The sequence below is a fragment of the Scyliorhinus torazame genome, chromosome 9, assembly GCF_047496885.1.
Source record: "Scyliorhinus torazame isolate Kashiwa2021f chromosome 9, sScyTor2.1, whole genome shotgun sequence".
NCBI classification, from domain to species: Eukaryota; Metazoa; Chordata; class Chondrichthyes; order Carcharhiniformes; family Scyliorhinidae; genus Scyliorhinus; species Scyliorhinus torazame.
The window spans coordinates 17,876,467-17,903,174 of NC_092715.1; the positions used below are offsets into that span (position 1 = coordinate 17,876,467).

At 53.8% G+C, this 26,708-nt stretch overlaps 1 protein-coding gene across 1 annotated transcript in view; it reads right to left on the reverse strand.

The window, feature by feature from the left end:
• egflam (EGF-like, fibronectin type III and laminin G domains) overlaps positions 1-26,708 on the reverse strand; it is a 260,696-nt gene that overhangs the window by 74,063 nt on the left and 159,925 nt on the right. The window contains exons 19-21 of the mRNA XM_072517542.1: positions 24,890-25,070; positions 22,442-22,465; positions 20,458-20,536 (exon numbers count right to left, since the gene is read on the reverse strand). Of these exons, the coding sequence (XP_072373643.1) occupies positions 20,458-20,536; positions 22,442-22,465; positions 24,890-25,070 (284 nt within the window). The remainder of the gene's footprint in view (positions 1-20,457; positions 20,537-22,441; positions 22,466-24,889; positions 25,071-26,708) is intronic.

A 26,708-nucleotide genomic window follows, 5' to 3' on the forward strand; every position in this document is an offset into this window, starting at 1 on the left:
CACCAAACTCCCCACTTCACCAAACTCCCCACTTCACCAAACTCCCTCTCTCATCAAACTCCCTCCCTCACCAAACTCCCTCTCTCATCAAACTCCCTCCCTCACCAAACTCCCTCCCTCAGCAAACTCCCTCCCTCACCAAACTCCCTCCCTCACCAAACTCCCTCTCTCATCAAACTCCCTCCCTCACCAAACTCCCTCCCTCATCAAACTCCCTCCCTCACCAAACTCCCTCCCTCATCAAACTCCCACCCTCATCAAACTCCCTCCCTCACCAAACTCCCTCCCTCACCAAACTCCCTCCCTCATCAAACTCCCTCCCTCACCAAACTCCCTCCCTCAGCAAACTCCCTCCCTCAGCTAACTCCCTCCCTCAGCAAACTCCCTCCCTCAGCAAACTCTCTCCCTCATCAAACTCCCTCCCTCATCAAACTCCCCACTTCACCAAACTCCCTCCCTCAGCAAACTCCCTCCCTCATCAAACTCCCTCCCTCATCAAACTCCCTCCCTCAGCAAACTCCCTCCCTCATCAAACTCTCTCCCTCATCAAACTCCCTACCTCATCAAACTCCCTCCCTCAGCAAACTCCCTCAGCAAACTCCCTCCCTCAGCAAACCCCCTCCCTCATCAAACTCCCTCCCTCAGCAAACTCCCTCCCTCATCAAACTCCCTCCCTCATCAAACTCCCTCCCTCATCAAACTCCCTCCCTCATCAAACTCCCCACTTCACCAAACTCCCTCCCTCATCAAACCCCCTCCATCAGCAAACTCCCTCCCTCAGCAAACTCCCTCCCTCAGCAAACTCCCTCCCTCAGCAAACTCCCTCCCTCATCAAACTCTCTCCCTCATCAAACTCTCTCCCTCATCAAACTCCCTCCCTCAGCAAACTCCCTGCCTCAGCAAACTTCCTCCCTCATCAAACTCCCTCCCTCATCAAACTCTCTCCCTCATCAAACCCTCTCCCTCATCATACTCTCTCCCTCATCAAACTCCCTCCCTCATCAAAACCCCTCCCTCAGCAAACTCCCTCCCTCAGCAAACTCCCTCCCTCAGCAAACTCCCTCCCTCAGCAAACTCCCTCCCTCAGCAAACTCCCTCCCTCATCAAACTCCCTCACTCACCAAACTCTCTCCCTCAGCAAACTCCCTCCCTCACCAAACTCCCTCCCTCATCAAACTCCCCACTTCACCAAACTCCCTCCCTCAGCAAACTCCGTCCCTCACCAAACTCCCTCCCTCACCAAACTCCCTCCCTCACCAAAGCCCCTCCCTCACCAAACTCCCTCCCTCACCAAACTCCCTCCCTCACCAAACTCCCTCCCTCAGCAAACTCCCCACTTCACCAAACTCCCTCCCTCAGCAAACCCCCTCCCTCAGCAAACTCCCTCCCTCATCAAACTCCCTCCCTCAGCAAACTCCCTCCCTCACCAAACTCCCCACTTCACCAAACTCCCTCTCTCATCAAACTCCCTCCCTCATCAAACTCCCTCCATCATTAAACTCCCTCCCTCGTCAAACTCCCTCCCTCATCAAACTCCCTCCCTCATCAAACTCCCTCCCTCAGCAAACTCCCTCCCTCATCAAACTCCCCACTTCACCAAACAATCCCCTTCACCAAACTCCCTCCCTCACCAAACTCCCTCCCTCACCAAACTCCCCACTTCTCCAAACTCCCCACTTCACCAAACTCCCTCTCTCATCAAACTCCCTCCCTCACCAAACTCCCTCCCTCATCAAACACCCTCCCTCATCAAACTCCCTCTCTCATCAAACTCCCTCCCTCACCAAACTCCCTCCCTCACCAAACTCCCTCCCTCACCAAACTCCCTCTCTCATCAAACTCCCTCCCTCACCAAACTCCCTCCCTCATCAAACTCCCTCCCTCACCAAACTCCCTCTCTCATCAAACTCCCTCCCTCACCAAACTCCCTCCCTCACCAAACTCCCTCCCTCACCAAACTCCCTCCCTCACCAAACTCCCTCCCTCAGCAAACCCCCTCCCTCAGCAAACCCCCTCCCTCATCAAACTCCCTCCCTCATCAAACTCCCTCCGTGATCAAACTCCCCACTTCACCAAACTCCCTCCCTCCGCAAACCCCCTCCCTCATCAAACTCCCTCCCTCAGCAAACTCCCCACTTCACCAAACTCCCCCCTTCACCAAACTCCCTCCCTCAACAAACTCCCTCCCTCAGCAAACTCCCTCTCTCAGCAAACCCCCTCCCTCAGCAAACTCCCTCCCTCATCAAACTCCCTCCTTCATCAAACTCCCTCCCTCATCAAACTCTCTCCCTCATCAAACTCCCTCCCTCAACAAACTCCCTCCCTCATCAAGCTCCCTCCCTCATCAAACTCCCTCCCTCAGCAAACTCTCTCCCTCATCAAACTCCCTCCCTCATCAAACTCCCCACTTCACCAAACTCCCTCCCTCACCAAACTCCCTCCCTCACCAAACTCCCCACTTCACCAAACTCCCCACTTCACCAAACTCCCTCACTCATCAAACTCCCTCCCTCACCAAACTCCCTCCCTCACCAAACTCCCTCCCTCACCAAACTCCCTCTCTCATCAAACTCCCTCCCTCACTAAACTCCCTCCCTCATCAAACTCCCTCCCTCACCAAATTCCCTCTCTCATCAAACTCCCTCCCTCACCAAACTCCCTCCCTCACCAAACTCCCTCCCTCTCCAAACTCCCTCCCTCACCAATCTACCTCCCTCACCAAACTCCCCACTTCACCAAACTCCCTCTCAGCAAACTCCCTCCCTCATCAAACTCCCTCCCTCACCAAACTCCCTCCCTCAGCAAACTCCCTCCCTCAGCAAACACCCTCCCTCAGCAAACTCCCTCCCTCAGCAAACTCTCTCCCTCATCAAACTCCCTCCCTCATCAAACTCCCTCCCTCATCAAACTCCCCACTTCACCAAACTCCCTCCCTCAGCAAACTCCCTCCCTCATCAAACTCCCTCCCTCATCAAACTCCCTCCCTCAGCAAACTCCCTCCCTCATCAAACTCTCTCCCTCATCAAACTCTCTCCCTCATCAAACTCCCTCCCTCATCAAACTCCCTCCCTCAGCAAACTCCCTCTCTCATCAAACTCCCTCCCTCATCAAACCCCCTCCCTCAGCAAACTCCCTCCTTCATCAAACTCCCTCCCTCATCAAACTCCCTCCCTCAGTAAACTCCCTCCCTCAGCAAACCCCCTCCCTCATCAAACTCCCTCCCTCATCAAACTCCCTCCCTCAGCAAACTCCCTCCCTCAGCAAACTCCCTCCCTCAGCAAACTCCCCACTTCACCAAACTCCCTCTCTCATCAAACGCCCTCTCTCATCAAACTCCCTCCCTCATCAAACTCGCTCTCTCATCAAACTTTCTCCCTCATTAAACTCCCTCCCTCATCAAACTCCCTCCCTCATCAAACTCCCTCCCTCAGCAAACTCCCTCCCTCAGCAAACTCCCTCCCTCAGCAAACTCCCCACTTCACCAAACTCCCTCTCTCATCAAACTCCCTCCCTCACCAAACTCCCTCCCTCACCAAACTCCCTCCCTCACCAAACTCCCTCCCTCAGCAAACCCCCTCCCTCATCAAACTCCCTCCCTCATCAAACTCCCTCCGTGATCAAACTCCCCACTTCATCAAATTCCCTCCCTCAGCAAACTCCCTCCCTCATCAAACTCCCTCCCTCAGCAAACTCCCCACTTCACCAAACTCCCCCCTTCACCAAACTCCCTCCCTCATCAAACTCTCTCCCTCATCAAACTCCCTCCCTCATCAAACTCCCTCCCTCATCAAACTCCCTCCCTCACCAAACTCCCTCCCTCAGCAAACTCTCTCCCTCAGCAAACTCTCTCCCTCAGCAAACTCCCTCCCTCATCAAACTCCCCACTTCACCAAACTCCCCCCTTCACCAAACTCCCTCCCTCACCAAACTCCCTCCCTCACCAAACTCCCCACTTCACCAAACTCCCCACTTCACCAAACTCCCCACTTCACCAAACTCCCTCTCTCATCAAACTCCCTCCCTCACCAAACTCCCTCCCTCATCAAACTCCCTCCCTCATCAAACTCCCTCTCTCATCAAACTCCCTCCCTCACCAAACTCCCTCCCTCACCAAACTCCCTCCCTCAGCAAACTCCCTCCCTCAGCAAACTCCCTCCCTCAGCAAACTCTCTCCCTCATCAAACTCCCTCCCTCATCAAACTCCCCACTTCACCAAACTCCCTCCCTCAGCAAACTCCCTCCCTCATCAAACTCCCTCCCTCATCAAACTCCCTCCCTCAGCAAACTCCCTCCCTCATCAAACTCTCTTCCTCATCAAACTCTCTCCCTCATCAAACTCCCTCCCTCAGCAAACTCCCTCCCTCAGCAAACTCCCTCCCTCAGCAAACTCCCTCTCTCATCAAACTCCCTCCCTCATCAAACCCCCACCCTCAGAAAACTCCCTCCTTCATCAAACTCCCTCCCACATCAAACTCCCTCCCTCAGTAAACTCCCTCCATAAGCAAACCCCCTCCCTCATCAAACTCCCTCCCTCAGCAAACTTCCTCCCTCAGCAAACTCCCTCCCTCAGCAAACTCGCTCCCTCACCAAACTTCCCACTTCACCAAACTCCCTCTCTCATCAAACTCCCTCCCTCATCAAACTCCCTCCCTCAGCAAACTCCCTCCTTCAGCAAACTCCCTCCCTCAGTGAACTCCCTCCCTCAGCAAACTCCCTCCCTCAGCAAACTCCCTCCCTCAGTAAACTCCCTCCCTCAGCAAACTCCGTACTTCAGCAAACTCCCTCCCTCATCAAACTCCCCACTTCACCAAACTACCTCCTTCAACAAAACCTCCCTCCCTCATCAAACTCTCTCCCTCATCAAACTCTCTCCCTCATCAAACTCTCTCCCTCTTCAAACTCTCTCCCTCATTAAACTCCCTCCCTCATCAAACACCCTCCCTCATCAAACTCCCTCCCTCAGCAAACTCCCTCCTTCAGCAAACTCCCTCCCTCAGTGAACTCCCTCCCTCAGCAAACTCCCTCCCTCAGTAAACTCCCTCCCTCAGCAAACTCCCTACTTCAGCAAACTCCCTCCCTCATCAAACTCCCCACTTCACCAAACTACCTCCTTCAACAAAACCTCCCTCCCTCATCAAACTCTCTCCCTCATCAAACTCTCTCCCTCATCAAACCCTCTCCCTCATCATACTCTCTCCCTCATCAAACTCCCTCCCTCATCAAAACCCCTCCCTCAGCAAACTCCCTCCCTCAGCAAACTCCCTCCCTCAGCAAACTCCCTCCCTCAGCAAACTCCCTCCCTCAGCAAACTCCCTCCCTCATCAAACTCCCTCACTCACCAAACTCTCTCCCTCAGCAAACTCCCTCCCTCACCAAACTCCCTCCCTCATCAAACTCCCCACTTCACCAAACTCCCTCCCTCAGCAAACTCCGTCCCTCACCAAACTCCCTCCCTCACCAAACTCCCTCCCTCACCAAAGCCCCTCCCTCACCAAACTCCCTCCCTCACCAAACTCCCTCCCTCACCAAACTCCCTCCCTCAGCAAACTCCCCACTTCACCAAACTCCCTCCCTCAGCAAACCCCCTCCCTCAGCAAACTCCCTCCCTCATCAAACTCCCTCCCTCAGCAAACTCCCTCCCTCACCAAACTCCCCACTTCACCAAACTCCCTCTCTCATCAAACTCCCTCCCTCATCAAACTCCCTCCATCATTAAACTCCCTCCCTCGTCAAACTCCCTCCCTCATCAAACTCCCTCCCTCATCAAACTCCCTCCCTCAGCAAACTCCCTCCCTCATCAAACTCCCCACTTCACCAAACAATCCCCTTCACCAAACTCCCTCCCTCACCAAACTCCCTCCCTCACCAAACTCCCCACTTCTCCAAACTCACCACTTCACCAAACTCCCTCTCTCATCAAACTCCCTCCCTCACCAAACTCCCTCCCTCATCAAACACCCTCCCTCATCAAACTCCCTCTCTCATCAAACTCCCTCCCTCACCAAACTCCCTCCCTCACCAAACTCCCTCCCTCACCAAACTCCCTCTCTCATCAAACTCCCTCCCTCACCAAACTCCCTCCCTCATCAAAGTCCCTCCCTCACCAAACTCCCTCTCTCATCAAACTCCCTCCCTCACCAAACTCCCTCCCTCACCAAACTCCCTCCCTCACCAAACTCCCTCCCTCACCAAACTCCCTCCCTCAGCAAACCCCCTCCCTCAGCAAACCCCCTCCCTCATCAAACTCCCTCCCTCATCAAACTCCCTCCGTGATCAAACTCCCCACTTCACCAAACTCCCTCCCTCCGCAAACCCCCTCCCTCATCAAACTCCCTCCCTCAGCAAACTCCCCACTTCACCAAACTCCCCCCTTCACCAAACTCCCTCCCTCAACAAACTCCCTCCCTCAGCAAACTCCCTCTCTCAGCAAACCCCCTCCCTCAGCAAACTCCCTCCCTCATCAAACTCCCTCCTTCATCAAACTCCCTCCCTCATCAAACTCTCTCCCTCATCAAACTCCCTCCCTCAACAAACTCCCTCCCTCATCAAGCTCCCTCCCTCATCAAACTCCCTCCCTCAGCAAACTCTCTCCCTCATCAAACTCCCTCCCTCATCAAACTCCCCACTTCACCAAACTCCCTCCCTCACCAAACTCCCTCCCTCACCAAACTCCCCACTTCACCAAACTCCCCACTTCACCAAACTCCCTCACTCATCAAACTCCCTCCCTCACCAAACTCCCTCCCTCACCAAACTCCCTCCCTCACCAAACTCCCTCTCTCATCAAACTCCCTCCCTCACTAAACTCCCTCCCTCATCAAACTCCCTCCCTCACCAAATTCCCTCTCTCATCAAACTCCCTCCCTCACCAAACTCCCTCCCTCACCAAACTCCCTCCCTCTCCAAACTCCCTCCCTCACCAATCTACCTCCCTCACCAAACTCCCCACTTCACCAAACTCCCTCTCAGCAAACTCCCTCCCTCATCAAACTCCCTCCCTCACCAAACTCCCTCCCTCAGCAAACTCCCTCCCTCAGCAAACACCCTCCCTCAGCAAACTCCCTCCCTCAGCAAACTCTCTCCCTCATCAAACTCCCTCCCTCATCAAACTCCCTCCCTCATCAAACTCCCCACTTCACCAAACTCCCTCCCTCAGCAAACTCCCTCCCTCATCAAACTCCCTCCCTCATCAAACTCCCTCCCTCAGCAAACTCCCTCCCTCATCAAACTCTCTCCCTCATCAAACTCTCTCCCTCATCAAACTCCCTCCCTCATCAAACTCCCTCCCTCAGCAAACTCCCTCTCTCATCAAACTCCCTCCCTCATCAAACCCCCTCCCTCAGCAAACTCCCTCCTTCATCAAACTCCCTCCCTCATCAAACTCCCTCCCTCAGTAAACTCCCTCCCTCAGCAAACCCCCTCCCTCATCAAACTCCCTCCCTCATCAAACTCCCTCCCTCAGCAAACTCCCTCCCTCAGCAAACTCCCTCCCTCAGCAAACTCCCCACTTCACCAAACTCCCTCTCTCATCAAACGCCCTCTCTCATCAAACTCCCTCCCTCATCAAACTCGCTCTCTCATCAAACTTTCTCCCTCATTAAACTCCCTCCCTCATCAAACTCCCTCCCTCATCAAACTCCCTCCCTCAGCAAACTCCCTCCCTCAGCAAACTCCCTCCCTCAGCAAACTCCCCACTTCACCAAACTCCCTCTCTCATCAAACTCCCTCCCTCACCAAACTCCCTCCCTCACCAAACTCCCTCCCTCACCAAACTCCCTCCCTCAGCAAACCCCCTCCCTCATCAAACTCCCTCCCTCATCAAACTCCCTCCGTGATCAAACTCCCCACTTCATCAAACTCCCTCCCTCAGCAAACTCCCTCCCTCATCAAACTCCCTCCCTCAGCAAACTCCCCACTTCACCAAACTCCCCCCTTCACCAAACTCCCTCCCTCATCAAACTCTCTCCCTCATCAAACTCCCTCCCTCATCAAACTCCCTCCCTCATCAAACTCCCTCCCTCACCAAACTCCCTCCCTCAGCAAACTCTCTCCCTCAGCAAACTCTCTCCCTCAGCAAACTCCCTCCCTCATCAAACTCCCCACTTCACCAAACTCCCCCCTTCACCAAACTCCCTCCCTCACCAAACTCCCTCCCTCACCAAACTCCCCACTTCACCAAACTCCCCACTTCACCAAACTCCCCACTTCACCAAACTCCCTCTCTCATCAAACTCCCTCCCTCACCAAACTCCCTCCCTCATCAAACTCCCTCCCTCATCAAACTCCCTCTCTCATCAAACTCCCTCCCTCACCAAACTCCCTCCCTCACCAAACTCCCTCCCTCAGCAAACTCCCTCCCTCAGCAAACTCCCTCCCTCAGCAAACTCTCTCCCTCATCAAACTCCCTCCCTCATCAAACTCCCCACTTCACCAAACTCCCTCCCTCAGCAAACTCCCTCCCTCATCAAACTCCCTCCCTCATCAAACTCCCTCCCTCAGCAAACTCCCTCCCTCATCAAACTCTCTTCCTCATCAAACTCTCTCCCTCATCAAACTCCCTCCCTCAGCAAACTCCCTCCCTCAGCAAACTCCCTCCCTCAGCAAACTCCCTCTCTCATCAAACTCCCTCCCTCATCAAACCCCCACCCTCAGAAAACTCCCTCCTTCATCAAACTCCCTCCCACATCAAACTCCCTCCCTCAGTAAACTCCCTCCATAAGCAAACCCCCTCCCTCATCAAACTCCCTCCCTCAGCAAACTTCCTCCCTCAGCAAACTCCCTCCCTCAGCAAACTCGCTCCCTCACCAAACTTCCCACTTCACCAAACTCCCTCTCTCATCAAACTCCCTCCCTCATCAAACTCCCTCCCTCAGCAAACTCCCTCCTTCAGCAAACTCCCTCCCTCAGTGAACTCCCTCCCTCAGCAAACTCCCTCCCTCAGTAAACTCCCTCCCTCAGCAAACTCCGTACTTCAGCAAACTCCCTCCCTCATCAAACTCCCCACTTCACCAAACTACCTCCTTCAACAAAACCTCCCTCCCTCATCAAACTCTCTCCCTCATCAAACTCTCTCCCTCATCAAACTCTCTCCCTCTTCAAACTCTCTCCCTCATTAAACTCCCTCCCTCATCAAACACCCTCCCTCATCAAACTCCCTCCCTCAGCAAACTCCCTCCTTCAGCAAACTCCCTCCCTCAGTGAACTCCCTCCCTCAGCAAACTCCCTCCCTCAGTAAACTCCCTCCCTCAGCAAACTCCCTACTTCAGCAAACTCCCTCCCTCATCAAACTCCCCACTTCACCAAACTACCTCCTTCAACAAAACCTCCCTCCCTCATCAAACTCTCTCCCTCATCAAACTCTCTCCCTCATCAAACTCTCTCCCTCTTCAAACTCTCTCCCTCATCAAACTCCCTCCCTCATCAAACTCCCTCCCTCATCAAACTCTCTCCCTCATCAAACGCTCTCCCTCATCAATCTCCCTCCCTAATCAAACTCTCTCCCTCATCAAACTCCCTCCCTCATCAAACTCCCTCCCTCAGCAAACTCCCTCTCTCATCAAACTCCCTCCCTCATCAAACCCCCTCCCTCAGCAAACTCCCTCCTTCATCAAACTCCCTCCCTCATCAAACTCCCTCCCTCAGTAAACTCCCTCCCTCAGCAAACCCCCTCCCTCATCAAACTCCCTCCCTCATCAAACTCCCTCCCTCAGCAAACTCCCTCCCTCAGCAAACTCCCTCCCTCAGCAAACTCCCCACTTCACCAAACTCCCTCTCTCATCAAACGCCCTCTCTCATCAAACTCCCTCCCTCATCAAACTCGCTCTCTCATCAAACTTTCTCCCTCATTAAACTCCCTCCCTCATCAAACTCCCTCCCTCATCAAACTCCCTCCCTCAGCAAACTCCCTCCCTCAGCAAACTCCCTCCCTCAGCAAACTCCCCACTTCACCAAACTCCCTCTCTCATCAAACTCCCTCCCTCACCAAACTCCCTCCCTCACCAAACTCCCTCCCTCACCAAACTCCCTCCCTCACCAAACTCCCTCCCTCAGCAAACCCCCTCCCTCATCAAACTCCCTCCCTCATCAAACTCCCTCCGTGATCAAACTCCCCACTTCATCAAACTCCCTCCCTCAGCAAACTCCCTCCCTCATCAAACTCCCTCCCTCAGCAAACTCCCCACTTCACCAAACTCCCCCCTTCACCAAACTCCCTCCCTCATCAAACTCTCTCCCTCATCAAACTCCCTCCCTCATCAAACTCCCTCCCTCATCAAACTCCCTCCCTCACCAAACTCCCTCCCTCAGCAAACTCTCTCCCTCAGCAAACTCTCTCCCTCAGCAAACTCCCTCCCTCATCAAACTCCCCACTTCACCAAACTCCCCCCTTCACCAAACTCCCTCCCTCACCAAACTCCCTCCCTCACCAAACTCCCCACTTCACCAAACTCCCCACTTCACCAAACTCCCCACTTCACCAAACTCCCTCTCTCATCAAACTCCCTCCCTCACCAAACTCCCTCCCTCATCAAACTCCCTCCCTCATCAAACTCCCTCTCTCATCAAACTCCCTCCCTCACCAAACTCCCTCCCTCACCAAACTCCCTCCCTCAGCAAACTCCCTCCCTCAGCAAACTCCCTCCCTCAGCAAACTCTCTCCCTCATCAAACTCCCTCCCTCATCAAACTCCCCACTTCACCAAACTCCCTCCCTCAGCAAACTCCCTCCCTCATCAAACTCCCTCCCTCATCAAACTCCCTCCCTCAGCAAACTCCCTCCCTCATCAAACTCTCTTCCTCATCAAACTCTCTCCCTCATCAAACTCCCTCCCTCAGCAAACTCCCTCCCTCAGCAAACTCCCTCCCTCAGCAAACTCCCTCTCTCATCAAACTCCCTCCCTCATCAAACCCCCACCCTCAGAAAACTCCCTCCTTCATCAAACTCCCTCCCACATCAAACTCCCTCCCTCAGTAAACTCCCTCCATAAGCAAACCCCCTCCCTCATCAAACTCCCTCCCTCAGCAAACTTCCTCCCTCAGCAAACTCCCTCCCTCAGCAAACTCGCTCCCTCACCAAACTTCCCACTTCACCAAACTCCCTCTCTCATCAAACTCCCTCCCTCATCAAACTCCCTCCCTCAGCAAACTCCCTCCTTCAGCAAACTCCCTCCCTCAGTGAACTCCCTCCCTCAGCAAACTCCCTCCCTCAGTAAACTCCCTCCCTCAGCAAACTCCCTACTTCAGCAAACTCCCTCCCTCATCAAACTCCCCACTTCACCAAACTACCTCCTTCAACAAAACCTCCCTCCCTCATCAAACTCTCTCCCTCATCAAACTCTCTCCCTCATCAAACTCTCTCCCTCTTCAAACTCTCTCCCTCATTAAACTCCCTCCCTCATCAAACACCCTCCCTCATCAAACTCCCTCCCTCAGCAAACTCCCTCCTTCAGCAAACTCCCTCCCTCAGTGAACTCCCTCCCTCAGCAAACTCCCTCCCTCAGTAAACTCCCTCCCTCAGCAAACTCCCTACTTCAGCAAACTCCCTCCCTCATCAAACTCCCCACTTCACCAAACTACCTCCTTCAACAAAACCTCCCTCCCTCATCAAACTCTCTCCCTCATCAAACTCTCTCCCTCATCAAACTCTCTCCCTCTTCAAACTCTCTCCCTCATCAAACTCCCTCCCTCATCAAACTCCCTCCCTCATCAAACTCTCTCCCTCATCAAACTCTCTCCCTCATCAATCTCCCTCCCTAAGCAAACTCCCTCCCTCAGCAAACTCCCTCACTCAGCAAACTCCCTCACTCAGCAAACTCCCTCCCTCACCAAACTCCCTCCCTCATCAAACTACCTCACTCACCAAACTCTCTCCCTCAGCAAACTCCCTCCCTCACCAAACTCCCTCCCTCACCAAACTCCCTCCCTCATCAAACTCCCCACTTCACCAAACTCCCTCCCTCAGCAAACTCCCTCCCTCAGCAAACACCCTCCCTCATCAAACTCCCTCCCTCAGCAAACTCCCTCCCTCAGCAAACTCCCTCCCTCAGCAAACTCCCTCCCTCAGCAAACTCCCTCCCTCAGCAAACTCTCTCCCTCATCAAACTCCCTCCCTCATCAAACTCCCCACTTCACCAAACTCCCTCCCTCAGCAAACTCCCTCCCTCATCAAACTCCCTCCCTCATCAAACTCCCTCCCTCAGCAAACTCCCTCCCTCATCAAACTCTCTCCCTCATCAAACTCCCTCCCTCATCAAACTCCCTCCCTCAGCAAACTCCCTCCCTCAGCAAACTCCCTCTCTCATCAAACTCCCTCCCTCATCAAACTCCCTCCCTCAGCAAACTCCCTCCCTCAGCAAACTCCCTCCCTCCCTCATCAAACTCCCTCCCTCATCAAACTCCCTCCCTCATCAAACTCCCTCCCTCAGCAAACTCCCTCCCTCATCAAACTCCCTCCTTCACCAAACTACCTCCTTCAACAAAACCTCCCTCCCTCATCAAACTCCCTCTCTCATCAAACCCCCTCCCTCATCAAACTCCCTCCCTCATCAAACCCCCTCCCTCAGCAAACTCCCTCCTTCATCAAACTCCCTCCCTCATCAAACTCCCTCCCTCAGTAAACTCCCTCCCTCAGCAAACCCCCTCCCTCATCAAACTCCCTCCCTCAGCAAACTCCCTCCCTCATCAAACTCCCTCCCTCATCAAACTCCCTCCCTCATCAAACTCCCTCCCTCATCAAACTCCCTCCCTCATCAAACTCCCCACTTCACCAAACTCCCTCCCTCATCAAACCCCCTCCCTCAGCAAACTCCCTCCCTCAGCAAACTCCCTCCCTCAGCAAACTCCCTCCCTCATCAAACTCCCTCCCTCATCAAACTCTCTCCCTCATCAAACTCTCTCCCTCATCAAACTCCCTCCCTCATCAAACTCCCTCCCTCAGCAAACTCCCTGCCTCAGCAAACTCCCTCCCTCATCAAACTCTCTCCCTCATCAAACTCTCTCCCTCATCAAACTCTCTCCCTCATCAAACTCCCTCCCTCAGCAAACTCCCTGCCTCAGCAAACTCCCTCCCTCATCAAACTCCCTCCCTCATCAAACTCTCTCCCTCATCAAACCCTCTCCCTCATCAAACTCTCTCCCTCATCAAACTCCCTCCCTCATCAAACTCCCTCCCTCAGCAAACTCCCTGCCTCAGCAAACTCCCTCCCTCATCAAACTCTCTCCCTCATCAAACTCCCTCCCTCACCAAACTCCCTCCCTCATCAAACCCCCTCCCTCAGCAAACTCCCTCCCTCAGCAAACTCCCTCCCTCAGCAAACTCCCTCCCTCATCAAACTCCCTCCCTCATCAAACTCTCTCCCTCATCAAACTCTCTCCCTCATCAAACTCCCTCCCTCATCAAACTCCCTCCCTCATCAAACTCCCTCCCTCATCAAACTCTCTCCCTCATCAAACCCTCTCCCTCATCATACTCTCTCCCTCATCAAACTCCCTCCCTCATCAAAACCCCTCCCTCAGCAAACTCCCTCCCTCAGCAAACTCCCTCCCTCAGCAAACTCCCTCCCTCAGCAAACTCCCTCCCTCAGCAAACTCCCTCACTCACCAAACTCTCTCCCTCAGCAAACTCCCTCCCTCACCAAACTCCCTCCCTCATCAAACTCCCCACTTCACCAAACTCCCTCCCTCAGCAAACTCCCTCCCTCACCAAACTCCCTCCCTCACCAAACTCCCTCCCTCACCAAAGCCCCTCCCTCACCAAACTCCCTCCCTCACCAAACTCCCTCCCTCACCAAACTCCCTCCCTCAGCAAACTCCCCACTTCACCAAACTCCCTCCCTCAGCAAACCCCCTCCCTCAGCAAACTCCCTCCCTCATCAAACTCCCTCCCTCAGCAAACTCCCTCCCTCACCAAACTCCCCACTTCACCAAACTCCCTCTCTCATCAAACTCCCTCCCTCATCAAACTCCCTCCATCATTAAACTCCCTCCCTCGTCAAACTCCCTCCCTCATCAAACTCCCTCCCTCATCAAACTCCCTCCCTCAGCAAACTCCCTCCCTCATCAAACTCCCCACTTCACCAAACAATCCCCTTCACCAAACTCCCTCCCTCACCAAACTCCCTCCCTCACCAAACTCCCCACTTCTCCAAACTCCCCACTTCACCAAACTCCCTCTCTCATCAAACTCCCTCCCTCACCAAACTCCCTCCCTCATCAAACTCCCTCCCTCATCAAACTCCCTCTCTCATCAAACTCCCTCCCTCACCAAACTCCCTCCCTCACCAAACTCCCTCCCTCACCAAACTCCCTCTCTCATCAAACTCCCTCCCTCACCAAACTCCCTCCCTCATCAAACTCCCTCCCTCACCAAACTCCCTCTCTCATCAAACTCCCTCCCTCACCAAACTCCCTCCCTCACCAAACTCCCTCCCTCACCAAACTCCCTCCCTCACCAAACTCCCTCCCTCAGCAAACCCCCTCCCTCAGCAAACCCCCTCCCTCATCAAACTCCCTCCCTCATCAAACTCCCTCCGTGATCAAACTCCCCACTTCACCAAACTCCCTCCCTCCGCAAACACCCTCCCTCATCAAACTCCCTCCCTCAGCAAACTCCCCACTTCACCAAACTCCCCCCTTCACCAAACTCCCTCCCTCAACAAACTCCCTCCCTCAGCAAACTCCCTCCCTCAGCAAACCCCCTCCCTCAGCAAACTCCCTCCCTCATCAAACTCCCTCCTTCATCAAACTCCCTCCCTCATCAAACTCTCTCCCTCATCAAACTCCCTCCCTCAACAAACTCCCTCCCTCATCAAACTCCCTCCCTCATCAAACTCCCTCCCTCAGCAAACTCTCTCCCTCATCAAACTCCCTCCCTCATCAAACTCCCCACTTCACCAAACTCCCTCCCTCACCAAACTCCCTCCCTCACCAAACTCCCCACTTCACCAAACTCCCCACTTCACCAAACTCCCTCTCTCATCAAACTCCCTCCCTCACCAAACTCCCTCCCTCACCAAACTCCCTCCCTCACCAAACTCCCTCTCTCATCAAACTCCCTCCCTCACTAAACTCCCTCCCTCATCAAACTCCCTCCCTCACCAAATTCCCTCTCTCATCAAACTCCCTCCCTCACCAAACTCCCTCCCTCACCAAACTCCCTCCCTCTCCAAACTCCCTCCCTCACCAATCTACCTCCCTCACCAAACTCCCCACTTCACCAAACTCCCTCTCAGCAAACTCCCTCCCTCATCAAACTCCCTCCCTCACCAAACTCCCTCCCTCAGCAAACTCCCTCCCTCAGCAAACACCCTCCCTCAGCAAACTCCCTCCCTCAGCAAACTCTCTCCCTCATCAAACTCCCTCCCTCATCAAACTCCCTCCCTCATCAAACTCCCCACTTCACCAAACTCCCTCCCTCAGCAAACTCCCTCCCTCATCAAACTCCCTCCCTCATCAAACTCCCTCCAACAGCAAACTCCCTCCCTCATCAAACTCTCTCCCTCATCAAACTCTCTCCCTCATCAAACTCCCTCCCTCATCAAACTCCCTCCCTCAGCAAACTCCCTCTCTCATCAAACTCCCTCCCTCATCAAACCCCCTCCCTCAGCAAACTCCCTCCTTCATCAAACTCCCTCCCTCATCAAACTCCCTCCCTCAGTAAACTCCCTCCCTCAGCAAACCCCCTCCCTCATCAAACTCCCTCCCTCATCAAACTCCCTCCCTCAGCAAACTCCCTCCCTCAGCAAACTCCCTCCCTCAGCAAACTCCCCACTTCACCAAACTCCCTCTCTCATCAAACGCCCTCTCTCATCAAACTCCCTCCCTCATCAAACTCGCTCTCTCATCAAACTTTCTCCCTCATTAAACTCCCTCCCTCATCAAACTCCCTCCCTCATCAAACTCCCTCCCTCAGCAAACTCCCTCCCTCAGCAAACTCCCTCCCTCAGCAAACTCCCCACTTCACCAAACTCCCTCTCTCATCAAACTCCCTCCCTCACCAAACTCCCTCCCTCACCAAACTCCCTCCCTCACCAAACTCCCTCCCTCAGCAAACCCCCTCCCTCATCAAACTCCCTCCCTCATCAAACTCCCTCCGTGATCAAACTCCCCACTTCATCAAACTCCCTCCCTCAGCAAACTCCCTCCCTCATCAAACTCCCTCCCTCAGCAAACTCCCCACTTCACCAAACTCCCCCCTTCACCAAACTCCCTCCCTCATCAAACTCTCTCCCTCATCAAACTCCCTCCCTCATCAAACTCCCTCCCTCATCAAACTCCCTCCCTCACCAAACTCCCTCCCTCAGCAAACTCTCTCCCTCAGCAAACTCTCTCCCTCAGCAAACTCCCTCCCTCATCAAACTCCCCACTTCACCAAACTCCCCCCTTCACCAAACTCCCTCCCTCACCAAACTCCCTCCCTCACCAAACTCCCCACTTCACCAAACTCCCCACTTCACCAAACTCCCCACTTCACCAAACTCCCTCTCTCATCAAACTCCCTCCCTCACCAAACTCCCTCCCTCATCAAACTCCCTCCCTCATCAAACTCCCTCTCTCATCAAACTCCCTCCCTCACCAAACTCCCTCCCTCACCAAACTCCCTCCCTCAGCAAACTCCCTCCCTCAGCAAACTCCCTCCCTCAGCAAACTCTCTCCCTCATCAAACTCCCTCCCTCATCAAACTCCCCACTTCACCAAACTCCCTCCCTCAGCAAACTCCCTCCCTCATCAAACTCCCTCCCTCATCAAACTCCCTCCCTCAGCAAACTCCCTCCCTCATCAAACTCTCTTCCTCATCAAACTCTCTCCCTCATCAAACTCCCTCCCTCAGCAAACTCCCTCCCTCAGCAAACTCCCTCCCTCAGCAAACTCCCTCTCTCATCAAACTCCCTCCCTCATCAAACCCCCACCCTCAGAAAACTCCCTCCTTCATCAAACTCCCTCCCACATCAAACTCCCTCCCTCAGTAAACTCCCTCCATAAGCAAACCCCCTCCCTCATCAAACTCCCTCCCTCAGCAAACTTCCTCCCTCAGCAAACTCCCTCCCTCAGCAAACTCGCTCCCTCAGCAAACTTCCCACTTCACCAAACTCCCTCTCTCATTAAACTCCCTCCCTCATCAAACACCCTCCCTCATCAAACTCCCTCCCTCAGCAAACTCCCTCCTTCAGCAAACTCCCTCCCTCAGTGAACTCCCTCCCTCAGCAAACTCCCTCCCTCAGTAAACTCCCTCCCTCAGCAAACTCCCTACTTCAGCAAACTCCCTCCCTCATCAAACTCCCCACTTCACCAAACTACCTCCTTCAACAAAACCTCCCTCCCTCATCAAACTCTCTCCCTCATCAAACTCTCTCCCTCATCAAACTCTCTCCCTCTTCAAACTCTCTCCCTCATCAAACTCCCTCCCTCATCAAACTCCCTCCCTCATCAAACTCTCTCCCTCATCAAACTCTCTCCCTCATCAATCTCCCTCCCTAAGCAAACTCCCTCCCTCAGCAAACTCCCTCACTCAGCAAACTCCCTCACTCAGCAAACTCCCTCCCTCACCAAACTCCCTCCCTCATCAAACTACCTCACTCACCAAACTCTCTCCCTCAGCAAACTCCCTCCCTCACCAAACTCCCTCCCTCACCAAACTCCCTCCCTCATCAAACTCCCCACTTCACCAAACTCCCTCCCTCAGCAAACTCCCTCCCTCAGCAAACTCCCTCCCTCATCAAACTCCCTCCCTCAGCAAACTCCCTCCCTCAGCAAACTCCCTCCCTCAGCAAACTCCCTCCCTCAGCAAACTCCCTCCCTCAGCAAACTCTCTCCCTCATCAAACTCCCTCCCTCATCAAACTCCCCACTTCACCAAACTCCCTCCCTCAGCAAACTCCCTCCCTCATCAAACTCCCTCCCTCATCAAACTCCCTCCCTCAGCAAACTCCCTCCCTCATCAAACTCTCTCCCTCATCAAACTCCCTCCCTCATCAAACTCCCTCCCTCAGCAAACTCCCTGCCTCAGCAAACTCCCTCCCTCATCAAACTCCCTCCCTCATCAAACTCCCTCCCTCATCAAACTCTCTCCCTCATCAAACTCCCTCCCTCATCAAACTCCCTCCCTCAGCAAACTCCCTCCCTCATCAAACTCCCTCCCTCAGCAAACTCCCTCCCTCATCAAACTCCCTCCTTCACCAAACTACCTCCTTCAACAAAACCTCCCTCCCTCATCAAACTCCCTCTCTCATCAAACCCCCTCCCTCATCAAACTCCCTCCCTCATCAAACCCCCTCCCTCAGCAAACTCCCTCCTTCATCAAACTCCCTCCCTCATCAAACTCCCTCCCTCAGTAAACTCCCTCCCTCAGCAAACCCCCTCCCTCATCAAACTCCCTCCCTCAGCAAACTCCCTCCCTCATCAAACTCCCTCCCTCATCAAACTCCCTCCCTCATCAAACTCCCTCCCTCATCAAACTCCCCACTTCACCAAACTCCCTCCCTCATCAAACCCCCTCCCTCAGCAAACTCCCTCCCTCAGCAAACTCCCTCCCTCAGCAAACTCCCTCCCTCATCAAACTCCCTCCCTCATCAAACTCTCTCCCTCATCAAACTCTCTCCCTCATCAAACTCCCTCCCTCATCAAACTCCCTCCCTCAGCAAACTCCCTGCCTCAGCAAACTCCCTCCCTCATCAAACTCTCTCCCTCATCAAACCCTCTCCCTCATCAAACTCTCTCCCTCATCAAACTCCCTCCCTCAGCAAACTCCCTGCCTCAGCAAACTCCCTCCCTCATCAAACTCCCTCCCTCATCAAACTCTCTCCCTCATCAAACCCTCTCCCTCATCAAACTCTCTCCCTCATCAAACTCCCTCCCTCATCAAACTCCCTCCCTCAGCAAACTCCCTGCCTCAGCAAACTCCCTCCCTCATCAAACTCTCTCCCTCATCAAACTCCCTCCCTCACCAAACTCCCTCCCTCATCAAACCCCCTCCCTCAGCAAACTCCCTCCCTCAGCAAACTCCCTCCCTCAGCAAACTCCCTCCCTCATCAAACTCCCTCCCTCATCAAACTCTCTCCCTCATCAAACTCTCTCCCTCATCAAACTCCCTCCCTCATCAAACTCCCTCCCTCAGCAAACTCCCTGCCTCAGCAAACTCCCTCCCTCATCAAACTCCCTCCCTCATCAAACTCTCTCCCTCATCAAACCCTCTCCCTCATCAAACTCTCTCCCTCATCAAACTCCCTCCCTCAGCAAACTCTCTGCCTCAGCAAACTCCCTCCCTCATCAAACTCCCTCCCTCATCAAACTCTCTCCCTCATCAAACCCTCTCCCTCATCAAACTCTCTCCCTCATCATACTCCCTCCCTCATCAAACTCCCTCCCTCAGCAAACTCCCTGCCTCAGCAAACTCCCTCCCTCATCAAACTCTCTCCCTCATCAAACTCCCTCCCTCATCAAACTCCCTCCCTCAGCAAACTCCCTCCCTCAGCAAACTCCCTCCCTCACCAAACCCCCTCCTTCAGCAAACCCCCTCCTTCAGCAAACCCCCTCCTTCAGCAAACTCCCTTCTCAGCAAACTCCCTCCCTCACCAAACCCCCTCCTTCAGCAAACCCCCTCCTTCAGCAAACCCCCTCCTTCAGCAAACTCCCTCCCTCAGCAAACTCCCTCCCTCAGCAAACTCCCTCCCTCAGCAAACTCCCTCCCTCAGCAAACTCCCTCCTTTACATTCTGTGCACTTGAAGCAGCAGCGGGCAAGTTCTGTGTTTATACCTTCTGAAAGACAACAGGTTCTAGCTTCTGAAAATGAGTTTAAGTTCGCTCTCTAATCAATTAGCTGCATCTGCTCTCCGAGAGCCTGTTTTCAAAGTGCCAGGGATCAGGTAGAGCCTTCACTGAACAAGCACAGGCACCATGGGTTGAATGGCCTCCTTCTGGGAGGCAACGGTTCCATGATTCTAGACCACTAATTGGATTCAAGCCTGCAACTCACTCCTGGATATTTGTTATTCTGTATTGGGGCAGCGCGGTAGCACAGTGGTTAGGACCGTTGATTCACAGATCCAGGGTCCCAGGTTCGATCCCCGGCTTGGGTCACTGTCTGTGCGGAGTCTGCACTTCCTCCCCGTGTCTGCGTGGGTTTCCTCCGGGTGCTCCGGTTTCCTCCCACAGTCCAAAGATGTGCAGGTTAGGTGGATTGGCCATGATAAATTGCCCTTAGTGTCCAAAAAGGTTGGGTGGGGTTACGGGGATAGGGTGGAAGTGTGGGCTTGGGCGAGGTGCTCTTTCCTAGGGCTGGTGCAGACTCGACGGGCCGAATGGCCTCCTTCTGCACTGTAAATTCCATGATTCTATGTATATAAACCATCCAAATGCTTTGGAATGGGATGGGATTGATGGAGTTCTGGCTCGAAGACGAAAGTGCTGAGACAAGGCTGGTACGTACCGAGAGGGGGTCACCGGTGTTTTGGCATGGGACACTTACCGCTTCAGGAAGTTTGGATGGTCGTAGGTGAGGTAGCTGCGCCCAATGAACTGTGGAGTTTCAATGGATTCTGTTAGAGCTGAAAACAGAGGAAGAAGCTCAGAGTGATTATCTGCAATTTGCACACAGGCCTCCAGAGGGCAGCCTAAGCTCACACCAGGAGCCTTACCCACAGAGAGTCAAACTCTTATTGAGCTGTACCCGGCCCTCTTCTCGTCTGAAATTCAGAATGCCTCACTCACCAGGGGAGCAGAGCATTAACTCTGGATGAACACTGGTCAGCGTAAAGTCCCCCCCCCCCCCCCGCCCCCCCATCCCATCTCCTCTGCCCTTTGCCTGCTCTTCCTCTCTCTCTGTCTCTCCCAGCTCCGCACTTACCCCTCACCCCAAACTCTCCCCCCCCCCCCCCCCCCTCTCCAAGCCCTTCCTCCCCCATCCTCACCCTCTCCAGGATGCAGGCTCGGTGGGTTAAACTGTGAGGGAAGGTTAGACAAAGCCAGTTTCTAGGCCTCGAGTCCGGGATAATCTGATCGAGGTTATAGAATAGAACAGAGCCTCCTACCTCGGCCCGCTCCCCCCAACCCCACCGAAGCTGCACATCGCAGGGTACGAAGGGGCAATGGATCACGGACAGCCCACCGAACCTGCACGTCTTTGGGCCGTGGGAGGAAACCGGAGCACCCGGAGTTAACCCACGCAGACACGGGGCGAATGTGCAGACTCCGCGCAGGCAGTGACCCAAGGCCGGAATTGAACCCGGGTTCCTGCCGCTGTGAGGCAGCAGTGCTAACCCACTGTGCCACCGTGTGCCGCCCCTAGTTTCCGATGTTTGAATCAGTTCGTTGGGCAGAGGGAGAGAAATTATTTCCTCTGACGGAGACCACAAACAAGGGGGCGGAACCTTAAAATTAACGCCAGATGGTGTCAGGGAGCGATTCTTCACTTGGAGGAGAGTGGAAATCGGGAACTCTCTCCCCCTCAAAACAAAACCCTCGATGCCGGGGGTCTATTGAAAATTTCTGAACTGAGATTGGTAAGCGTTTATCTGAGAGGAGAATTCAGGGTGACACCAGCAGAGGCAGAGTAACAATGACCTGATCGAATGGCAGGGCAGGCTCGAGTTGTTGTGGGGGGGGCCTGCTCCTGTATTTATTGCTGCCAGTCAATCAGGTCCCCCAACTGCCTCTGGTCTCAGCAATGGAGGCCTGCTCACCCATAATGCTTAGCCACGATGCAAGTGCTCTATTGCTGGCCTTGAGCAGAGCAAAGGCCCGATGCAGAGCAAGGCTCCCTCTAGGGGGACAGTAACAAAAGGTGCAGCAAGACCAGGAGCGGAGGAGGTTGAGGGGGGCGAACACCACAAATCACTGACCAATGTCAGGGCCTGTTGCTCCGAGGGTTGGGAAAGCAGACAGATCCTTCGCTTTAGAAAAAGGGCCCAAACTAAACAAGGGAGTCAAACCACATCGAGGCCACAGTGGGGTTGCCCGGTCCAGGCCTTCAGGGAGGATGTCAATCGATGCCGAGTGGCAGGTTCGGAGGAGATTTACCAGAGTTGTACCGGGGGCGAGGGGGGGGGGGGGGGGACGGGGGGGGACCCGGTTATGCAGAGAGATTGGAGAAGCTGGGTTTGTTCATCTCAGCCTGAAACCCCCCGGGATCTTCCAGCCCCGCCTGCTGTCGGATCTTCCGGTCCGGCTGGGGGGGGGGGGGGGTCACGGACCTATGAGCTGGCCTGCCTCAAACCCCCTCCGCAGCGGAGGCGGAAAGCCACGGCCCACCGACCCCTCCACGGATTCAGCCTGACCCATTTCCAGGGCCCGCCTGGTTGGCTGACCTTCGGTGAGGTCGGATCGCTTGTCGTGCCAGCTGTGAAGCCAACGGTGGCCTTTATCTGGCTTCATTGACTGAGCGGCTACCCATTGACAAACACGACTCGGAATTCCAGCTATAGGACAGCAGCATGGATCCTGGAGTTACTTACTGTTGAGACAGTCATTCCTACATTCTGCAGCCCGCACAATGCAAAAGAGAGAACACAAGAGAGGTTGTTAGCGACCGAGAGTTCACATCGTACACGTTAAACTATGAGGGTGGCGAGGTGGGATCTACAGTCACAAAAGGTTACAGCACAGGAGGCCATTCAGGGCCAGTGTGTCCTTGCTAGCTCTCTGAAAGAGAAATTCACTTTGGTGCCATTAAGCCAACTTCTCCCCGTAACTCTGCACACTTTAATTTTTCACATCATTATCCAATCCACTCTGACTGACACGATTGAATCTGCCCCCGCCACACTCTCAGACAGAACATTCCGGATCCCAACCACTCGCTGTGTGAATCTGTCTCCACCACACTCTCAGACAGAACATTCCGGATCCTAACCACTCGCTGTGTGAATCTGTCTCCACCACACTCTCAGACAGAACATTCCGGATCCTAACCACTCGCTGTGTGAATCTGTCTCTCTCACTCTCAGACAGAACATTCCGGATCCTAACCACTCGCTGTGTGAATCTGTCTCTCTCACTCTCAGACAGAACATTCCGGATCCTAACCATTCGCTGTGTGAATCTGTCTCTCTCACTCTCAGACAGAACATTCCGGATCCTAACCACTCGCTGTGTGAATCTGTCTCTCTCACTCTCAGACGGAACATTCCGGATTCTATCCACTCGCTGTGTGAATCTGTCTCTCACTCTCAGACAGAACATTCCGGATCCTAACCATTCGCTGTGTGAATCTGTCTCACACTCTCAGACGGAACATTCCGGATTCTAACCACTCGCTGTGTGAATCTGTCTCTCACTCTCAGACAGAACATTCCGGATCCTAACCACTCGCTGTGTGAATCTGTCTCTCTCACTCTCAGACGGAACATTCCGGATTCTAACCACTCGCTGTGTGAATCTGTCTCACACTCTCAGACGGAACATTCCGGATTCTAACCACTCGCTGTGTGAATCTGTCTCTCACTCTCAGACAGAACATTCCGGATCCTAACCACTCGCTGTGTGAATCTGTCTCTCTCACTCTCAGATGGAACATTCCGGATTCTAACCACTCGCTGTGTGAATCTGTCTCTCTCACTCTCAGACAGAACATTCCGGATCCTAACCACTCGCTGTGTGAATCTGTCTCCACCACACTCTCAGACAGAACATTCCGGATCCTAACCACTCGCTGTGTGAATCTGTCTCTCTCACTCTCAGACAGAACATTCCGGATCCTAACCACTCGCTCTGTGAATCTGTCTCTCTCACTCTCAGACAGAACATTCCGGATCCTAACCACTCGCTGTGTGAATCTGTCTCTCTCACTCTCAGACAGAACATTCCGGATCCTAACCACTCGCTGTGTGAATCTGTCTCTCTCACTCTCAGACAGAACATTCCGGATCCTAACCACTCGCTGTGTGAATCTGTCTCTCTCACTCTCAGACAGAACATTCCGGATCCTAACCACTCGCTGTGTGACAATGTTTTTCCTCATATCGCCGTTGCTTGTATTGTCAATGGTGGTGTGGCAATCCACAGACCCAGGGTGACTCTGAGAACCTGGGATCGAATCCCACCAGGGTGGATGGTGACATTTTAACCCAATACAAATCTGGAATTAAAAGTCTAATGATCTTCGATTGCCGTAAAAACCCATCTGGTTCACTAATGTCCTTTAGGAAAGGAAATCTGCCGTCCTTACCCGGTCTGGCCTACATGTGACTCCAGACCCCACATGATTCTGGGAACCTCGATCAAGTCCCCTCTCGTTGGGGGATGGGGGGGGGGGGGTGAGGGGGTTAATGTCTTCTGTCTTTGCTTCTCGAACTTTATGAAGTTATGGTTAGACCACAGCTGGAGTCCGGTCCCGGCACTTTCGGAAGGACGTGAGGGTCCTTGAGAGGGTGCGGAGGAGTGGGTCCGGCGTTGGGAGTGTTTTGGTTACAAGGTAAGGGTTGGAGAGCCCGAGGGTGGTCACCTGGGAGCAGCGGAGATTGAGGGGGAGATTTGCTCGAGGTTATGACAGGTTTAGTTGAGATGGACACTGGTATAAGGATGAGGGCATCACAGATTTAAGGTTTTGGGCAAGAGTTGTGAGGAGGATGTGCGGAGGAAGGTTTTTTTTTGACACAGCGACTTGAGGGTAATAAACTTGCAGAGTGATGGGGATAGAAAGTGACATTGAAACTGACTGAATAGTTCTACAGAGGGCCAGCATGAACCTGGTGGGCTGAATGGCCTCTTTCTGTGCGGTAATAAAGATCCTGGTTGCGATTGTTCAACTGAACGTTAAGGCTGTACAACCTCCTGTTGAAGCAGGTTACTGGAGTTGCAAATTGCCCGCGTTCCCATTGTTGCTGGGATGAGCTAGAGGGAGACAATGGCCTCCTCCTGATCCTCTTCTCATCTCAGTCATACTTTCCCTGATGATTTCCTACCGTTCTGACAGCGCAGCCCATCAAAGCCCAGGGGGCAGTCGCACTCGAAGGCATCGTGGTGGGGACGGCAGGCGCCTCCGTTGGCACAGGGGTTGATGACGCACGGGTGGGCTGCATTCTCCACGTTGACGCTGGTGCGGAAGTCCTGCTGGAGGCGGACGGTCCGATCGTTCAGGATTATCTAGGAGAGGGACAGTGGGACACAAGGTTTCAGCACGGAAACATCTGGGGCAGGTGGAAACATCTGGGGCAGGTGGAAACATCTGGGGCAGGTGGAAACATCTGGGGCAGGTGGAAACATCTGGGGCAGGTGGAAACATCTGGGGCAGGTGGAAACATCTGGGGCAGGTGGAACAATGGCCTCGGCGAGGCCCCAAAATGGCGCAGAGTCCCGTTTAATAGCGGAGACGCCCTCGGCGCTGCCAGTGTCAGGAAACACCCGGTAAACACACTCGACACGGGACACGGTTTCATTTTCATTGAATCATGTCCACGGACTCAGAATGTCAGATCGGGGTCGGAGATATAACACTTGTTACGCAAACAGTTGCCAGGGAGAGGGATGGGAGTTGGATGTTGTTAGCATATATACACACACACACACACAGATACACACACACACACACACAGATACACACACACATACACACACACATACAAACACACACACACACACCGCATTGCGGAAGGAGGTTGCTGGGAGGTAAGTCAACCTTTAAAAGCACTTCTCTTTGCAGGGGCAGGCCAGTCGATTTCGGTGGCGTGAGAGCAGCTGGTTAGTCAGTTTCAGCGGGAGCATTGCGGAAGGAGGTTGCTGGGAGGTAAGTCAACCTTTAAAAGCACTTCTCTTTGCAGGGGCAGGCCAGTCGATTTCGGTGGCGTGAGAGCAGCTGGTTAGTCAATTTCAGCGGGAGCATTGCGGAAGGAGGTTGCTGGGAGGTAAGTCAACCTTTAAAAGCACTTCTCTTTGCAGGGGCAGGCCAGTCGATTTCGGTGGCGTGAGAGCAGCTGGTTAGTCAATTTCAGCGGGAGCATTGCGGAAGGAGGTTGCTGGGAGGTAAGTCAACCTTTAAAAGCACTTCTCTTTGCAGGGGCAGGCCAGTCGATTTCGGCGGCGTGAGAGCAGCTGGTTAGTCAATTTCAGCGGGAGCATTGCGGAAGGAGGTTGCTGGGAGGTAAGTCAACCTTTAAAAGCACTTCTCTTTGCAGGGGCAGGCCAGTCGATTTCGGTGGCGTGAGAGCAGCTGGTTAGTCAATTTCAGCGGGAGCATTGCGGAAGGAGGTTGCTGGGAGGTAAGTCAACCTTTAAAAGCACTTCTCTTTGCAGGGGCAGGCCAGTCGATTTCGGCGGGAGTGGAGCTGGCTGGTTAGTCAATTTCAGCAGGAGCTGAGAATTTTTCTTTTTTTTTTTTAAATTAGTTTTTTAGGCGGGATCAGGAAGTCGACCCGCGGACGTCTGGGAAGACACTCACCAATAAATTCTGGTGGAGAGGAAACCCGAGACACTACACGTGTAGTGTCTCCCACCCGCCCTCCTCCTCTAACCTAATAATAAAACCCATTGGTCTGAGGTAAGTACCATATTTTTATTATATTATTATTATTTTTTATAAAAATTTAATTTAGTTGTTAGCCAGATCTTGGTAGAAAGTTAGAGGAATGGCAGGGAAGGGAGTGCAGTGTTCCTCCTGCAGGATGTTTGAGGTGAGGGATGCCGTTAGTGTCCCTGCTGATTTTACCTGCAGGAAGTGCTGCCATCTCCAGCTCCTCCAAGACCGAGTTAGGGAACTGGAGCTGGAGTTGGAAGAACTTCGGATCA